This window comes from Micrasema longulum, unplaced genomic scaffold (assembly GCF_059751315.1).
Source record: "Micrasema longulum isolate JH-2025_06_02 unplaced genomic scaffold, ASM5975131v1 h1tg000072l, whole genome shotgun sequence".
NCBI lineage: Eukaryota > Metazoa > Arthropoda > Insecta > Trichoptera > Brachycentridae > Micrasema > Micrasema longulum.
Genome location: NW_028277279.1, coordinates 70806 through 91275, shown reverse-complemented (window position 1 = coordinate 91275; position 20470 = coordinate 70806). Strand labels below are relative to the sequence as shown.

The 20470-nt window shown below is 30.5% G+C and overlaps 1 protein-coding gene across 1 annotated transcript; it reads right to left on the bottom strand.

Annotated features, from left to right (window-relative positions):
• Positions 1-3794: 3794 nt before the first annotated feature.
• On the bottom strand, positions 3795-19915 carry LOC148284968 (cytochrome P450 4c3-like). The gene is made up of 11 exons (XM_088231932.1): positions 19783-19915; positions 16566-16784; positions 13350-13456; positions 12009-12099; positions 10712-10897; positions 9162-9231; positions 7909-8117; positions 7544-7692; positions 6795-7041; positions 5042-5221; positions 3795-4351 (listed from the first exon to the last, which is right to left on the bottom strand). The coding sequence occupies exons 2-11, from the start codon at positions 16771-16773 to the stop codon at positions 4182-4184; spliced, it is 1617 nt and encodes a 538-aa protein (XP_088088058.1). The 5' UTR covers positions 16774-16784; positions 19783-19915; the 3' UTR covers positions 3795-4181.
• Between the last annotated feature and the right edge of the window lie 555 nt (positions 19916-20470).

The following is a 20470-nucleotide window of genomic DNA, read 5'->3' as shown; positions in this document are numbered from 1 at the left end:
ATTAATTGCAACCCTACTGAAAGTTTGAACCCCAAATTTAATTGAAAAACTTTAGAATTTTAAATCTTAATTTTAATAAGTAGTTTTAATTTACATTTTTTGTACATATTTGGTTGGATTTTTTAAATAATTTTACTTTGGTTGAATCAATGAGCACGAAATTATCCAAAATTATCGTTTTTATTATTAGACCTTACGTAAAATAAGTGTTAAGAAAAATACGTAATAAAATAAAAGGCATACATTTGATTAGTAAACTTGTTTATTTTTATTGCTTTTTGGTTCGTTATTATGCCATAAGAATTGCAACGGTAATCTCGTAGAGGTTCGATAAATAAAAAAAATATTTAAATATTGGACGCGTTTGTCCGAAAAATGCATTGTCAAACCTGTGATCCTCCATACACAAAACCATTCGCCACCGCCTAAGCTACAATGCTAGAGCATGACAATGGCCACTAGGCTTAAAGTTTATCACATAACATACAGAAATACACTGGAGATAAAATATTTGAAATGAAATACCTTCTTTACAGTATGTGAATTGAATACACGATCATAAGATTTATATCTATTTCAATCTAATTTAAGTCTATAACTGATTCCAGAATCCATTTAAAAGTACTGCATAAACTATCTTTGATTACAAACATCCTAAAGTTATTCATTTAATCCACCCGAAATAAAGTATTTTTGATTTATATTTAGTTGCTGATTTGACCGAAATCAGGTGTCATTAAAAAAAAACATGACCCCGAGTAAAAAACGGAATCTTGAAAAATGACATTTAGACCAACTTCTTCAATGCTTTTCAGTCTTCTTTTTGAAGTCATGGGTCGTCTGGTTAGATAAACAAAGACGCACCCGGAACCCTCTAAAATGATGACACTTAACTTATGCCCCAACGCTCAGTCCTGCCATATGCGTATTAAGTCGTTCTTTTACCGACAGCTGGGTTCCAACGTGAGCTTGACATTTAATTCAAAACCGGAATGCTTGGTTGTGTTGTAAAAGCTTTTGCAACTTTCATTAGTAAGTAGGTACCGTAAAACAGGGTATCTTGAGACAAATATTAAATTTGAACTTCTACCAAAAGTTAGTTTTCAATGAAATGAAACAGAGCACTTGGCCATACTATTAGTCTATATTTTCTTTAATGATTCCGATCCATTAACATAAATAGAAAATAAAAATGTATACGCTGTCTCAAGTTACCTACCAAAGTGGGGTATCATGAGACAGCGATAAAAAATCAGTCTAATCTCGTGTTTAAGAGTGAACAAAAATAACTTAAGATGCTTTAACTATTATTTTTTATTTATTGACAAGTCACCATAAAAAAAGTAACAAATAAAAAATTTTGAAAAAGGAATAATTAAGCTTAAAAACAAATTTTGGGAAGGTACATCTCTCTCTAGAAACCTTGTTTGGCTTAAGTTACTAGTTGGATGTCGTGAACTACAGGAAACACAATACGTCTTCCGTCTTTGTGGATTTACGCATAAATTTCACCTTCAACTTGTGACTTTATTACTTCGCCTGTAAACTTTTTATGTTTTGGTTTCTTGATTTCACTACCGTAAATAAAATTGACAATAAAAAATGAACCTTCGGAAAATTCGGTGACAAGGATTCCCGACTCTGGCGGGAAGGATAGATAATCTTCGTTTTCTTTATCTTAAGAAGACGTTTCGAAAAAGGCTTATGTCTTTACTAACATTTACATCCTCTATGTCAGAAAGCCCTGCTTTATATTTAAAAAAAAGCGTTATTGTAGCTAAGAAAGAATAATCTAAGTAAAAACATGAATTTTCTTTAGACATATGAGGCAACATGAGATGCGTCTCATTTTATCCAGATTAGTCCCTCATCCGACATTTTTATGCATTTTAATTTTGTATTAGTGATTTTGCACATAGTGAGAAAAAAATAAACTCAATACATTTTGAGGTCATGATGATATAAATCTCATGAGAATATATTCGAAATTCTTACCAGTGGCAACAAAGTTATCTGTGATATATTTTAGAGCAATGTTTTTCACAATTTTTAATAATTAAATATGCCAACTGAAGCGAGCCACCATTTTCCTTTAAACTCTGGCCGTAGCTGTGAACTATCTCAAAACTATTGACAGCAACTTAAACAGACTACTATTTATTGGGGTTGCCATACCATCGAAAAAAAATATTACCACTAAACGTTTCAAGATAGACCCCTATCTCAAGTTACCCCGTTTGACGGTACATAGAAAATATGTACTTGTTTATGATTAAATTAAATTTATTTAATAAAGAACTTAAAATAATTTATTTTTAAATATTTTATTTAAGTGTAATTTGTAGATGGAAAAATTGAAAAAATATGGATGTTCAAACATAGGCAATATGGTGAATTAACATATTACAACAGAGATGAAGAACATTTAAGAAAAAGTAATCTACAGGGCTTATGACCTGTCAATGGCTGGTTTAAGTGGCCACTTTACACACTGTGTAACATTCACCATTCTGCCTATATTTGAACATCTATATTCCTTCAGTTCTTTCATCTGTTGATGTTTGTGAAGTTAAAGAGCTGAAACCTTTATTTATGCGGGTGAGATTCATCTAATTGAATTATTTCACCTACATACTAGGCAACGCCTGAAAATGTTATTTTTTCAATTTCTATACTTCTTCATGGACCAGGTAATTTATCAACAATATTTTGAGTTTGTGCAAATTTTTGTAGACAAGGACTGGATTCAACTCCCTGGGGAACTGTTTATATTAACATTTTACAACAGAGATGAAGAACATAGATGTTGAAGGAATATAGATGTTCAAATATAGGCAGAATGGTGAATGTTACACAGTGTGTAAAGTGGCCACTTAAACCAGCCATTGACAGGTCATAAGCCCTGTAGATGCCTAGACTTCTATATTACCTTCTCTTAAATGTTCTTCATCTCTGTTGTAGAATGTTAATATAAACAGCTCCCCAGGGAGTTGAATCCAGTCCTTGTCTGCAAAAATTTGGATAAACTCAAAACATTGTTGAATATGGTGAATGTTACACAGCGTGTAAAGTCGCCACTTAAACCAGCCAACGACAGGTCATAAGTTCTGTAAATGCCTAGACTTACATATTCCCTTCTCTAAAATGTTATCCATCTCTGTTATAATTTGCTATTGGTCTTCTTCTTATTTAAATATGTATCTATGTTTTGCTTTCATTAATGATGGTATGTTTTCTTATTAAAATCATCGCCATTTTTAATCTAGAAACTTTATTAGACCGTTTAAATAGATAAAGATGGCTTCATAAATAATTCCACTTTTAATGGTAGTGTAGAACCGTATTAAAAAAACTGGTTGATTATTCGATCATAAGTAATAGTTAAAAATCAGAAGAGCTCAATAGTAAAAAAAAATATACATTTTACTTTTTTCACTTGAGAAAATATTGCTCCTGATTTTAAACTTGTCCCTATGATGGAACTACAAGGCCTTAGGCATTTTTGAAAAAAAAAAAATTTTTTATTTTTCCAAATATTATTAATTACTTAAAATAAAATAAAATTACAAAAATACACTTTAGACACATACATCTTAAAATTAAGCTAAAACATGAATTGAAAAAAAAATGCCCACAAAGACTACAGCGTCTGAGCGTGGGCCATTCATTTTTTAATTATTAAAAGGTTTATAGCGCATATATATGGTGTGACATGACCATGAAAAGAAAAGAAAAATAAAAGGAAAGGAAAGGAAAACCAAATTAACATTGATTCATTTGCAATACAATCTATCTGTCTATCTGCTCCTTCCATGCTAATCCAAGACCTCAAACCTACTCTAAACTGTACCAGTGATTTAATGTTTTGTAGTTCCTTGGTTAGAAGATTGAAGGATCTTGGACCAACATGCAAGAAGTGCCTCCGTGCGAACTTAGTTTTGCATCCTAGAACTGACAGTACACTATCAGATCTATTACAAATACGATTTAAATTATTACCAAACAATTCCCTATTCAAGTAAACATATTTCAGGCACTGAAATAAATATAATTTTCTAAAACTAAGGAGTTACTCTTTACGTATAATTTATTACAAGGAAATAGTCTACGTTTAATAGGTATATCGATACATTATTTATTATTGCTAACTGTATTGTTTTTCTGTTAATGAATTTTAAAATTTAAGCCTCTGTTATCCGTCTGGTGACCTTGACCCTGCAGCCCACGGCACTTCTCAGGGAAATATCTGCATTCCTCGGAAGTTCATCCATCGTCAGGTCGGAGAAGAACTCAAACTTCCTCGCCAGGTGAATCATAGCAGTCTTTACTGCATCAGCGCCGTACGTTTGACCTGAAAACGACGAAATTTGTGCATTAGTATCATCGGCATTCTTTTAGTTAATTGTACTACATAAATAATACTTTTTTTTAAGGAAAATATTTGCGTTCTCATTAATTTACCCAAATGTTTGATTTTAAGGGCCATTTTTAACGAGTTGTAAATAACTCACATTAAGAAAATGGGAATCAAGTTGGGGTAGAGTGGGATTCGAACCACGGACCTTTGATCCGTGAGTCCAAGACCTTAGCCACAAGACAGCAGCCCGATTTAAAAAGAATATGCGTTTGAAGAGCGGTTTGATGAATAGGTATTTAAATACAGTTTTTCTGTCACTCTCTCGCTGGTGTCTCCCTGAATACTGTACAAAAATTACAATTTTATCATTTGATATGATTAAAGAAAAATAAAATAGAATCTATAAGCTTAATTATATCGCCATTGTGCAAAGTAATTTGTTTTATTATGTATTGTTAAGTTTTTTGTGATGGTTTTATTTTGATGGTGAAACATTAAACAATCGATGAACCGTATAAAACGCGAAGTGTTTATGAGACAGGATGATTAGAAATATTATGCATTACTGCATATATTGGTTTACGAAAAATATAAAATGTCATCCTATTATTAATAACGTTTCCGTAAACCAACATATTATATTGATTCAAAGTATTTGGAAAAAAGTGCATATATTAAAATTACCAATGCAATTTCTCTGTCCCGCGCTGTACGGAAGGAATGAAAAAGCTGGTCTTTTGGCAACTTCTTCTGGGAAGAACCTCTCTGGCATGAAGACTTCTGGATCCTTCCAGTATTTCGGGTTATTGTGCAGAAGGTAATTACTCAGGAATAAGCAAGTACCAGCAGGCAACGTAATATTGCCTAAAAACATTAATTATTTAGTATGGAAGGGGGTTTATTGATACGGAATGAATTAGAGTATAATTATTCCTCGATTTGGTCACGTCACTATGCAGTGCATTGCAATAGGGAAATATTACATACTACGAATCCCGCTAAACATATTATATAGATTTATAATGATTTATCGTATTTTTAAAATCAATATGATGGATATTGTGGAGAAATGTATTCATCCATAATTTTTAAAAATATTTTTTTTTTAAATATGTCACTTAAAAAACGCTACATGTTTGTCATTGATAGTTGTGACATCAAAATTCGTGACGGTGTTCTAAAAAAATTTCATGGTCAGGAACAAAATTAAAAATTAACATGAATTGTGACGTATTAAGGGCGTGGCCAATGCAATGACCGTTTTGCGGGAATTCAAAATTACAAATTAAAAAATATTTTTTTCGCTACTAATAATGAGCAAAAAAATTTACTGTACAGTATTTCATAGACTTAAAAATGAATTTTAAATTGGAGCATTAAATTTTTCTGAAAAGTTGCTTGAAAATGTACGAACAAAAAAAATTGTAACAATTTGTTGAAAACGAACTACTTTGAACGACGTCAAGAGTTGGGGCTAGTTGAGCCAATAATTCAATATGTATTTAGAATATAGGGCCTAAGTTTCAAGACTTATACCGACAGGGTCTTGAACGTACAAGTACAAATTTAAAAAACCATCGAACCTGTAAAAATAAAGATTGAAGCAAAAGTCAATGATAAAGTGTTATTTGACTATATTAACGTTTAGCCTATTAACGAATAGTGTCAGTATAAGATAATGACAGATCATTTCCTCGGCTGCAGTTTTAAATTCAAAGTAACCCACCAGATCGTGACCCAAAAAGTATCGGCACAGCAGCTGAAAAACTTCCATGGAGACAATGGGGAGTGAAGTACCAAAACTGTTTAACTTAATATCCAGTAAAAACCGATAAGAAAAAAACTATAATACATTTTTAAATTATCAAAACTTATTTAAAAGAACAATTGAATCTGAAGTGCGCACATAAATATGTTCATAGTTATTAATTAAGCCATGTACCTACACTTTATAAAAAGATAAATAATAAATGTAATGTAACCCACAGACAAGCCTCGGCTTTGCGCGAACAACAATACCATTATGTATGGTATTTTATCGTTAAAATAAATATTTGAAAAATATTGATCAACCAATGATGTTAATGAACCAATAGGCAGAAGTGATTGAGAATAAGCAGAAGAGAACCTCTGATGTCACACGCGGAGTTATTTTAGAAATACAAAATTTAAAAAATCATGGTCCATTATTTTTTTTTTTTAAATCACTAAACCTTCTTATTCTTTGTTTTCAAGATTTCTCTTCGTTTTCGAGAGACTAAACAGCTTTGTTGTTATTTGATAGAAAAGAGGGATGTTGGATCATCCCCTTTCATGATATATTGAAACATAATAAAATACAACACCGGTTTTCGTTAACTTTTGTTAAACTGACAACATTTTAATGCAAAAGATCACACAAAATAAAACGATGTTCATTAGTAGGTAGCCGACTTACAACTTTTCAGGTATAAATCAGTTCTTAAATCTCTCATCTGGACCGGACCAGTGGGGAACATTCTTAAAACTTCCTTATAGCAACAATCCAGGTAAGGATATCTGGTCAGGTGGTCCACTGTTACGTCACCATCCAGGTCTCCGCCAGACTTGGTTCTTATCTCCTCCCACAGAAGATCTTGACATCTTTTATGCATTCCTAGTAACAAGACTAGAGTACTGACCATGGTTGCAATAGTGTCTGCTCCCTGTTTAAAAAAAAAAGTTAGTATTTTTAACCAATCATACGAGTATATGTTTGGATTATTCTACTAAGCCTAGTACTCTTCATTCTGAGCTTAAGAGAAACATTCTACATAAGCATAATATAGGTTATAAATAGATAAATACATCTAATAAATAGATTTGAGCTTCACAGAAATAGAACATACAAGCAGAATAAAGAAGATGAAAAGATCTAAGCTTCATTGAAAAAGACTATGTAAACAAAATATAGTAGATGAATAGATCTCAGCTTTGGAGAAATATAAGTAGATATGGAAGATGAATAGATTAATAGATCTGATGAATAGATATATGCCTTAGAAAAATATACTTTATAAGCAGAATAGTTTTTGAGTTAATGAGTCCAACTTAATTTATTGTGCTATACGTTTGAACCGAAAATTAAAACTTCAGTAATTTTCAAATTATGATAGGTTTAATTCACAACTTTGGTAATTTATTTTTCATAAAAACAGTTTTACTCACAGGACCGTAGATATTATTGAATTCGTCGCTGATTTCATGCACATTACAATATCCCGAAGAACAAGCATTTACCAAGGCCATAAGCACGGAATTATTTCCGTCTTTTAGTTTTTCTACGTCAGAAAATTCTTCCGATGGTTCCTCAAAAACTACAAAGAACATGGTTTTATTACAATACAAAATATGCACAATTCAGTTACAAAAAAGCTTTGTCCGGAATGGAAGTCGAGACCTCTTACACTATGAGGCGGATAAATATATGATATCAAAAAATATACTTGAAGAAATAACCACATGAATGCTTATTTTGTCTTAATTTGATTATTATTTTTGCATCACTGATATCTTATGAAAAATTGACTTACTGTCATTTTGAATCGTGCTTGTGTTGACGTTGTTAATATTCGTATTTGAGTCGAGAGCGCTTCGTGCCTTTGCTCTGATTATTTCGTCAAAGAATGAGTGATATGCGATTGAATCTTTTTTGAAGAATTGACCACTTTTTGTTAAGTAGTAAGTTAAATCAAACATTAACCACAATTTGCACATTCTTTCATGCGCCAATTTTGCAGACCTAAAATATAAATCATGGCAAAAATTATTTCTGATCTAGAAATATACGAGTATACATAATATCGTCGTTATGCCTTGGAAATCGGCTATGCATTTTTCTTCAAAATGTTCTGAAGAAGCGAAAAACATTCCAGACTTTAATAGAGTCTCGGAACTTTTTTATTTATTTAATACTTTAGTAAGTACTTTAGGAAAATTAGTGCGTTTATAAAAATGGATACTTTATTATTTAATAAGCAGTAAAAAAAAAATTTTTTGGCGTAAAAAACGTTTTTAGTCAAACGAATGCACACAATCAGCTTCCAAAACCTAACGACGATATATGACTGGTAAAAAATCCAACTCGTTTTTTGTATTAAAACCATAAAATCAGATAAAATTTTAAGATGTCAGTAATTAAATAAGGAAAATTTTGAGAACATTTAAGTTGATTAGAAAAATAATCTTTACAGATCGGACTATGGAATGTTGAAAAAATAACTACAATTCTTTAAAGCAACAACAATTCCAATGCAATACACATTTTTTTATAAAATCAAATAAAATTATCGACTTTGATAAAAATATTAATAAAATTCCTTGATTAAGTTTATTTATTTTATTTGGCCTTTGTAATTTGTAGCATTATATTTTTTTGTCTGTCCCTAAAATAAAATATTAACCTATTGTTTTTATCATTAACATTTTCTTATATACCCACGAACAGGCCATGCATTTGTGGGATTTTTTGTTTACTATTAATATGTATTTCATTGCTATGTAATTATGCTTAATTTTTTTAATACTTTAATTAAATTATTTTTTTAACCTTTTTTTTTAATATAAGTTAAAAATATTGTAAACGATTAACCAGTCCTGAAAATGCCTGCTAAGGCGAAAAGGCTCGTGGTCAAATAAAGTAGTCAAACATAACCGAGCTATTTTATCGATATTTTTATCAATAGAGTTTTATCGAGGAATCTCCAAAAAAACATCAATATTATTTCCAATCTAATTTTTTAAATAATTTAAGTTGAATTTATAAGCTACTGAAAGTTATAATTACCAAGGACTCATATAGAGATAATGATCTTTATCGCCTTCATAAAATCTTGGCTCCCAATCAAATAAATTTTCTGAAAAAAACAAAAAATACATACCGTATTTTACTGGATTTTAAAAATTAATGAATTTTGCCTATGAATGCATGGGCAAAATAGTACAACAACCAATAATAACTCACTCTCAGCCATTTGTGGGGAATATTTTGACTTAAAAAAATGAGTTAGTCATAATCAATAGTTTGATGAGTTCAAACTTACTTTTATTTATTTAAAAAAGTTAACTATCTTACGAAAAATGCTTCTGGGTTAAAAATTCCAGCCCTTTAAAATATATGTATGATTATGTAATAATATTATTTTTGCTATTATTCAATTATGTACGTGCTTCCACTTTCTATTATGTTGTATCACAACTCAACACAGGGCCCTTAGCTTCATAGAATTGAAGATACGTTATTTATTTTTTTGTGTTATGTATGTATTTGTATGAATAAAATAAAATAAATTAATTCCTCAGATCTTTTTAAAACTTTTTTTAAAAATGTGTTTAAAAGGAATTTTAGTGATTTTTTTATATCTGGCTATCTGGCTATCTGACTACACAACCTTAAATATACATTTTAAGAAAACGGCTAGATCTAATATTTAATGAAACCTCATACGAATTCAGAACGTATGAAGCAACCTTAATTTTCATGACAGCTTACATCGTGGAATTTTCAGAAGGTGATTATAACAGTTGTTTTGTATGAAAGCGGTCTGGCTGTTTTAAGCAGAGCATAGAATTGATTTTCCTGAACTTGATAACACCAAAATATATTTTTTCTAAATTGTGGATTGGCCGTTTTTTTCACAACTACGTTCAATTGTAGTCTGACTCTTCAGTCGCACGGTAAACCCGATGCTCAGCGCATCTCTCGTGACGAGTAATTTGCACAAAGATCAAAACGAATAAAAAAAATTATTCGCTTAGCGGTTGTCACGTACCGGGATGTTTCGGTCCGTAAATCCTTGGTAAAAACTTTGGTTAAACAGTGTTTGTTGAGAAGTGGACGAGGTATACCTTTAGCGAGTGGACTGTATGCATGGGCGAATTTTTCTAATAATCGATTATTTGCAGCTTACCATATTTTTTGACGTCGAAAGTAATGTTATATGTTACATTATTATTGGGGACAAATGCGTCATAATGTTTGCATTTTTCAGGTTAGTAAATTCACATAATACATAATTGGTTTGAAACTTCATTCCGTATAGCGAGCCATTGTGCCGATAGCGGCCGAAATTATAACTACTGGATTACACGAGCTTGCGCAGTTAAAGTAATTAGTGTCCTAACGAAGTGACGAGTACATCTCGAAACTAGTGGATGCAGAAAAGTCAGTAAGTGATACATACAATTCTTTTTTAACATTTAAAGGGGACAGCATTTTACCAAGCGATCATTCTGCATAACGGATACCGTCTAGCGAGCTTCTATTGTATTTATTTTGTGGGAGTTTACACTTTCTGTAAAAAAAATAGATATTTAAGAAATAAATACGATTCTTACCGCATACGTCATCCGCTGCAAATCTTTGTGACGGAATCGTCATATTGATATACCCTGCGTTACACTTCTCCGCTACATTCTTAACCAGAAGTCTAGCGTGCTTATCGTGGATTGGTTGATAGCCTCTAGTTGCCCTTAGTGAGAATGAAGGGTTGATGATGTTTCTATGTTGCTTCCATTTGTCACCTAGATCAATCAAATAGATCATTGATACATGGATCCAAAGAGGAGTGGACTAAGATTCGATTCCTGTAAGACACCATATTTGATATTTATTTGACACTATATATACATACACAATATATAAGGGCGGGCATATTGCTTAAGCCAATTTCTTCCTACCTACCCAAACCGTTTAGTATGAGAAAATTATAAATACATGGACACATTGAATCTTACAATTTTATACAAAAATTAAAAGCAAAGATTAAAAAAACTAAATATATTTTTAAAAAATAACACTATTCTATAAAGAGAGAAGAGGGGATGGGAAGGAAAGAAGAAGGATAAAGGAAAAATTTAAATATTTAGATAGTGACATTTCAATTTTTTTACATTTTTTTTTGCACCACAACAGGCCAGGAGGCCTAATTACAGTGGTGAATTACATCACAGAGCACACAGGCTTGAGAAAAAATACATTTTAATTTTTGTGTTCTCACCGGGAATCGAACCCGGAACCTTTCGTGCGTGAGTCAAGCGTCTTGACCACTACACCACAGAGGCCGTCAATCTTGACTTAAATGTAAATAAAGAAGGGGCGTCTCTAACATTAGTGGGTAGATTATTCCACAATCGAGCGGCTACTACTGTGAAAGAGGAGGCAAGAAAATTAGAGCGATGACAGGGTATTAAAAGGGTTCTCTCGTTACTAGAACGAAGAGATAGAACGAAGAAGAAGCAAAGTGGGAAAATTTAAAATATTGTGAAGAAGTGATAGAATGTTAATGTTTCTTCTATGCCTGATACTGAGCCAGTGTAGTTGCGTGCGATACTTGGTTATGTGACCCAAGATACAACTCATAATTCCGAATTTCCAGTATCAAATAAAAAATGTATCGAAAAAGTAGCGAAAAACTTGATTTTGAGGAAAGTAAGACGATGATCTGATATTTTATTTAACATAACAAATCAGTTTTATTTTTAATATTTGCTTCATTAAAATATTTTTTTACCGATGTTTTACATGTGATACGCAATACAAATGGTTTTTAAAAAAAATATTTATATGCCTAGTGGGTATTGACAATTGTGAAAAAGTAAATATAGATACTTATGAACATGATGGAGAATTTACCAGAAAGTGTAACTAATCCATCCCCCATTCCTTCCTTGATAATTTCATATTTACTCCCTCTCCATGAAGTGGCCTTGTTCATCAAAACGCTCTGAAAAAAATAAATATTCTGTACAGTATCGGGGAGGTATTTGTAAGACAGCGACAGCAAAACAATGTTCAAAAAATGCCTATTTATCGAAATTGGATGTCGTCACAATTTACCGTTGCTTCAGTTCGTTTTTGTCCAACAGACCAAAATACTAATCCGCAGAAATAGAGCTGAAAAGTTAATTTATTTACGAAATAGGTAGTACTCACTGAACGTTTCCAAAACTAACACTTAAACAAGTCATTTGTGTAATATGCAGGTATCTAAATGTGTGGTAAAAATCATGGCGTTTGATTGGATACGTTCCAAATGGTTCAAAATTCAAAATATACTTGTCAGTACGTTTTTTACTCTGTTTGTTTCAAGAAAAATACAGTGACCATGTCTAAAACTAAAGTCAAAAATAAATAAATACATTTTTTTACTTTATTATTTCTTACTTTGATATATAATATTTTTGCTACATTTACTTCGTATATTTTTTTTTTACGTGACATTTTCTTACTATTTTATACTGCATTATTTTTATCACGTTTTATTTTCACCACATTTGCTGATAAACTTAACTTAAAAAAAAAATACTTTTTATATTTTCCCTAAATTTTCTATATAATGTGTTTGGTACATTTTCATCTTTTATTATGTTTACATATATATATAAACACGTATAAATAGAAATATTTTGTTTGAATTTATGTTCCCTTGCCCTGAATCTCTGCTTACACCGTCTACGTATATTAAACACATCTCTCAGACTTGAAATCTGACATATATTTCATTGTTTCTTTATTATCCTGGTGCCAATGTTCAAATCAAAATTTATTGAAAACAAATTCTAATATATTTATATTTTTACACCCTGGTCACACTATGGGAAATTGGAAAGGTTATATGGTGATAGCTCTACAAATAATTACCAAAACTAAAAACGAAATTCGCTAAAAAAAACCCCATAAACAACGTTTCAAAAATATTTTTTTCCTTCGAATTTTATAAATTAAGACTTTCTCTAAACTCCTGTAAAAATGGTATGTTTGACAAAAATGAACTAAACAGACGTTATGGAAACCAAAACACAAAAATAATAATGTAAACGTACATATTTTCTTTATTATAAATTTGGACTAAATACAATAATTGATATCAAACATTCAATTGAGTTGATTTAATCTATATATGAGTATGTACTCAAATCTAGCAATAGCAAAGCATTGCCGGGTTCAGCTCGTATTATATATGAAAATGCAAACCTGAAAATCTTCCGGTTCTGAAATGACCACAGCGAACTCAGGTCCGAGCCAAATTCTAAATATATCCCCGTAAAGTTTTTTCATGTCCATCAGTAAAAAAATCATTTCTGTAAAACGAAAAATTTCAAATAAAACAAAAAAATATTTTGGCAAAATTATTATTTGACAACATATGTTGATATGTATGTGATATGGCATATGTGATATCACATGATAATATATACAGTCAGCATTTATTTGGTTTATAAACCTTGCTATTTATTTGGTTTATAAACCATGAAAAACAATTTAATTTTTAATTTATTTGATTTAATAGCATAATTATACATTTTTACAATTTAAAAAAATTTCACTTGTTATATTTTTACTAAAACTAAAATCCCACCAAGCCACTTTTTGTAGCTTGTTGGTGAAGATTATATTTATACTGACTTAATAATATTATTTACATTTATAAAAACAATGAATAACATATAAAAATTAACAGCCGGAAAGATCAGAATAAACATGTTTATACAAATAATAATATGTGAAATTTATTTTTTAAATACAAGAAAATATATGAAAAAATAAAATATTTACACCTAAGCTACTATTCATATATTAACTCTTTATCGAGTAGCCACTCTCTTATTTTGCTCTTGTTACAATGTGAGTTAAATTTAAGTTCTTTTGGTAATAAATTAAAAATTCTAGGTACTAAATATTTGAGAGTTCTATTTCCATATTTATTACATACTTTTGGTACTACCAAGCCATCATTAGACGTGAAGCGTGTATTATGGTTATGTTTGAGAGGAAACTTGAATGTATTACTATGAAATTGTTCCAAAATGATGCAAAGCCACAGTAGTCCTCGAACAGGCAGAGTTTTGATTGTTCAGTATAGGAGATCATTATTACTTCTTTGTTCGTAAATCTCTGCAGGTACAATTCGCTTAACTATAGAATACTGTAGACCCTGGATTATTTTAATACATTATATACAGAAATATTAAAATAATAAATGACACTATTAAGACACGATTGTGTAACACTAATAGCACTTAAACCAGCCATTTACAGGTCATGAGCCCTGTAGATGCCTTGACTTCTATATTACCTTCTCTTAAATGTTCTTCATCTCTGTTGTAATATGTTAACTAATAACAAAGTTTTATTTTCATAATAATTCATAATAATCCATTTATTTTGAACCAATTACATGTAAACACTAATAAAATACATATTTAACCAAAATTAACAATTTAAATCATTTAAATTTAAATTAAATTATTGTAAAAAAATAATTATAAAATACATCTATACACACGTTAACATTGCTGATGATTGAAAAAGTGCTTGCACCTTAAAGCTAGGCATTTAGAATTTTAAAAAATAAAAAAATAAAATCACTATTAATGGCATTAAAATTAAATCAAGAAATATTTCAATACAATGTTTACTTATTTAGCTACATTTTTTTTCAATTTAATATCTGTCACTGGACACCCCGTATACATATATTGCTAGTTCTATTTATGTATATTTTTAATTTATTTTTTTCCGCATGCGTTTCTAAAATAAATTTATATAAAAAGCAGCTTTCATTTTATTGGTTGGATTAAAGTAATTACCATTAGTCAATAAGCCCGCCGATGTACAAGAAGTTAAATAATATAAACATGAAAAAATTTAAGTAAATATTGAAAAAAGAAGATCGAAAAAACCTTGGAATCATCATTGATAATTAAAGCTTCATCAAAATGTTATTTCGGCAAACCAGTTTAACAATATAACCAGATAATGCATTATTACAAAATAAAACTACTCGACTTTTTGTTACTATACAAGGAAAAATATTGAAAATACTTCGAATGACTTTAAAATTATTATAAATTAATTCGTGGATTGAATAATATACTCAGAATAATATACTAGTAAAGTATTATTTCAGTCCATAAATAATTATAAAATGATGTGCAATAATAAAAAAAAGATTTGGCTATACCTATTTGTTTAAATGTATTATATTAAAATCAAAATCGAAAAAATAATTACTGACTAGTTTTTAAAATAAAAACTTAAAGCTGAAGCAGCGATTGACTTAAGTAATAATGTTCATTTATTTATTTGTATGAAGTTTATAGGCATGCTCGTCGGTAATCTGTAATTAAACATATTATAGAAATATTGAATCGTTTACTCAAAAAAATATTTTTAAGAGAATTTAAGATAATACGGGATTCCAATTCCAATACAAAGCCAAAAAAATAAAATTGGATTTTTTAAAAAGTGTTTCAATTTTTTAAATTACTCGCATGCCCAAGGCTTCAATAATCATCATAAATGAGGTAGTTCAGTGGAATTAAAAAAATAATTTTTAATAGACTTACAAACTATATATATCCAGGAATATTATACCAAAAATAGCGTTAAACATCAAAAGTTTCATAACCAGCTGATTTTTTGCACATGTGTTAGAACATATTTGGCTATATCTAGATGTGGTACTTAATTATTACTCAAAACTCCCCGCCCGTCCACGGCTTGCGTCATGAGATATTCCATCATACAGGATATCCGGTGGTATAATACATATATACTTAAAACCATTCTAACTTTAAAATGCAAGCAGCTAGAATGATTTGAAGTATGGCGTTTTAATAATAAAATTACGTTTTTATCTATTACAAAATTGGTTAAAAGCTTGCTTTTGCTATCGGCGGTTGACATTTGTGGATTTTTCGTATTTTTTTAACATATAATCACTTCCGCGTCTTCCGAATCTTTCCACTAGACCTTTTCATCAGACCCTGATGAAGCTGGGTTTTGGCGATGACTGTTTACTGCTTTTTCTGTAACATTTTATCTGTCAACTCAATTTCATATTTATTTTATTCATGGCACGTAACTTATCCCGGAAAAATTGTAACTTTTACACAATTTGCGTAGCGCCGCCGTCACAGTGAGCAAAAATTGTATTTGGTATTATTATAAAAGGGCCAATGTCGTGAACCGTTATGTTACAGGAGAATAATTATATTGCCATTTTGTCGAGTGACAATGAACTATTTGACGTCTGTAATAACAAATATTAATAAAAAAACATTTCAATACATGCATGTGTCCATAAAATTGTTAAATATGTAAGTTTTCCAATGACATCGGCCTTTTACAAAATGGTGCTTAGAAATATATAAAATCTGACATTGGCCCTTCTGGATCCAGTCTTACGTTGCTGTGCACTGAAGCAGCCAAGTTGATACGAGTTTCCAAGAAGTGGTAAAGCAAATGGGCCCGGAAGCCTAAAGCTCAAAGCGTAGAACTTTCGGCGGTTCCACAGAACTCGGGCGGTCCATGTTACCAGGAGGACCACGGCGGCTTTCAGAAGAAGGAACGATAGCTGAGGAGCTGTTGGAAGGATCGAGGTCAACCAATCCATGATAAGGCAATCTATAACATAAATAAACAACGTAAAACATAACTATTACCCAATAAATAACTGTGATATTGACAGATACAAATAATACATAGATTGTATGATAATCGATATATAACACATTATTATCATCATCATGGTAATCAAACTCTTATCCGCAACTGATGACGCAAAGGACTTTGCATTGGTTTACCAAAAGCTGCGTTTACATGAAATTAAGGTGATCAGACTCATGCGTCAAGTGCCAGTCCTAAGACAATTAAATGTAGCAGTATGATACCAGATTTTGAATCATTTTTTAACGTTAACCTTTCCGAGGCCAGAAGCATGGTAGGCGAACGAGCCAAGCGCCATTCTAGTTTTCTCGCCTTGATTTCCTTTTTTCGGGATTTTACACCTAAGATTAGCTATCGAGTTGAAGGCACTCATCCAAGATTATGGTTATGAACTATGTATTCGTCATCCACACGTACACACGCCAAAAAAAGTTTTATAATACAGAAAAAAAATTTTTTTTTAGTCTTTACATTATTACATAATATACAAAACACAAAATGGTTTATCCGAATAAGTTATCGTAATATTGCATTGACCCAACCTTATTGCATCAACCCAATAAGGTGAATACTGCAATTCGATCCGAATCGTCACATCAGTCTCGGTAGAGTGAACGACATACACAATGAAAAAATAAATTACTTATTAAAAATTATATCAGTAAATTACTGTATAAAAAATACTTATTAACTTTGCTATGAAAATTTTTTTTCCTGCAATTTTTTCTCTGTTTTTTATGCGTATTATTATAGTCTTGCACTCATTCTGAAATTATTTTTTCAAATATTTTTATTTTGTGTATCTTAGACATTATAATTGAATGTGAATTTGTTTACACCATTTTTTCTGTATTTTCTTAATACTCCTACTGTATTTCATAGTTTTTTTAATACATATTTTTAAACCTAATTATTAATGTTATTGTATCCATATTTTTCTCATTTTTTATTACGCAACGTTTTACTTTTGATTTTATTAAACTATGTTTATACTTACTAATATTACTTATTACTATAATAATTAAAAATGCCCCTTGCGCGTATTATAAAATTAAATTTAAAAATACAATAAAAATAAAAATAAATTTTAACAATAAAAATACGTATAGTTTTATTAAACTTTTTAAAATAATTTTTACTATGGACAGACATCGTTAGACTGGTGGGAGACTGAACATTTTTTTTAGTTATGTACAAATTTGAATTATGTTATGTAAAGTTATGTACAAATTTGAATTATGTTATGTTAAGTTATGTACAAATTTTAATTGACGATGTAAGTCACAAAAAACCTGGTCACTGGTAAAAATTATAGATAAAAATGGAATTAAAACCTTATTTTTGTAATTTATAGAAAAATACCGAGAAATATTAGTAGAAAAACTCAATATATGTAATTATACTATTATCTGTACCGGGTCTGAAAAAATAAATCTGAAATCTACATAGTTTTAATTACAACATAGTTAAAGCACTCTATTGCGCACTTGTTCGTCCTCTTTTAGAATATGCCTCCGTAATCGGGTCTCCCTTCTATGTAGGCCGGATAAATCATATCGAATCATTGCAGCATCTTCTGCTAAGAAACGTAGCATGGATGATTGGCCTTGAGAGGGAAGGCTACACCTACGGAGACATGGAGTCAATGTTCAAAATCTAAAGTCCACAAAAACGTAGAAATAACATTGACTCCATATTTATGTTTAATTTACTGAATGGCTTAATTAATGTACCATCGTTACTAAAACAAGTGGTGTTCAATGTTCCTATCTGCCAGTTACAAAACAATGTGCTGTTCCTTGATCAGCACAGCACAAAATATAGCCTGCACGCACATATGTGCCGATTGTCGCATTGCAAACTCGAGACAAGATCTGGACTTTTTTGGTGAAAGTATTCACAGATTTAAAAAATCACTAAGATATACCAGATTTTGTGTTGCGGTAATATTTTTTTTTTCATCCTAGCTTTAATTTGATTCAGTAGTATTTTATTTCATTCGTACCTGTATTTAATATAAGAAAATGTGTTTACCATTGTTGGAATGGACTGGATATGTCCGTCAATAAATAAATAAATAATGCAAAAAACACCAGTAGTCCCAAATACGCTGTTCATATTTAAAATTGTTATCAAAATAATCATTATTTTACTTTGAAAGGTTTTTATACTTTGAAATCATCTCATTAAGTTCAAAAGTTCTCGTGTTTTGGAAATCACACAATCGCAAAATCCACTTTCCTTAATATTTCGCTCGATGTGACTCCCGGGATTGTGCTTTATAATTTTAGAGTAATAATTCACCCCCGCCAAAAAGAACCCCTATGGCTCTATTGCATAGAACAAGAGCGTTCAAAATTTTTGGTTTGGGTAACGGACGGTTTCTGTGCTTGCAATTCTCGACCCGAGTACATATGGTCCGTTGTACTGCTGTAAACTGTAGCTAACTTCGTCAAATCAAAGGTTTTTTTGTCCATATGGGTAACTCTATTAGTCGGTGGCGTAATATGCATAAGGTTATAATATACGGCATTTTAATATTACGAACACTACATAATAATCATAATTTTTGTATTTGTGTTTGTCAGGATTTTTTTAGTGCACAAGCGTTTGTTTAAAAATGCATTTAAAACGTTTTTTAAAATTCGTCCGCCTCGTGGTGCAGTGGTCAGCGCGTTTGCCTGCCATGCAAGAGGTCTCTGGTTCGATTCCCGACATTATCGACATAATATATTTTTTTTGTTACCTGAAGGTACATGAAGGTACATGAATGTAACAAAAAAAAACAAGATAACCAGCGATTGAAGTACGAATGCAGTACCATATGCACCATGAGGTTCGGAAAAGGATTAAAAAATATTTTTTTCGTATTTAAATTCAAATCAATCGCATATTACCACAAACAAAAAATGCACATGCAATTATTGTAATATGAGTTGGAACGTGCAAAACTTACCGGTAAGCAATATTTTTAATAACTTATCACACAAAATATTTAAAAAAATGTGACACTTAGAATAGATTTTGTTTAAAATTAGTTAATCACGGTATGTTTAAACTTCCATTTGTATACTGCATGCATTAAAAACTATTTGATTTCATTATTTGATATAAAGAATTGTTATTTTTAGGCACACTGGATAAAAAAATCAACTTCGCTCGAAGGAGTCCTAAAAATTATGTTCTGCAAACTTGTTTTGTATATAACATTATGTATGTATACACGATGTGAAGTCGTTTATGGAATTCAGGTCCGGCGCTAGTGAACTATGAAAAAATAAACTAAAATTTCAATATTCGTAGTATATTTATCTCTTTATTTATTTATTTATACTTTAACATTGTGTGTATTCTTTTTTATTCAGAATAATGTTCCCTCACTGGGGTGTCCCGTGCCGAGGAAAACATTTTACAAAATGTGAAACATGCCTAAGATTATCTATTTAACAAAGTTAACATAACAATAACAATAAAAAAACAGTAATTAATATAATTAAACTAATTATCATTAACATAATAAAGAATAAAAAACAAAAATAATCATAAAAAACATAACCAATTTATATAGACTAATAGAACAAATTTCATAAACAGCACACACATTTTACCTATTTGGCTTGATCCACTCATCGATTGGTGCGCAA

Excerpts from the sequence above, each read along its gene's own strand:
- LOC148284968 (XM_088231932.1), bottom strand. The coding sequence starts at position 16,773 with ATGGATTGGTTGACCTCGATCCTTCCAACAGCTCCTCAGCTATCGTTC. Across the intron at positions 10,898-12,008 it reads TGGATTAGTTACACTTTCTG|GTGACAAATGGAAGCAACAT; the intron begins GTAAATTCTCCA and ends TGATTGATCTAG. Across the intron at positions 7,042-7,543 it reads TCAATAATATCTACGGTCCT|GGAGCAGACACTATTGCAAC; the intron begins GTGAGTAAAACT and ends TTTTTTAAACAG.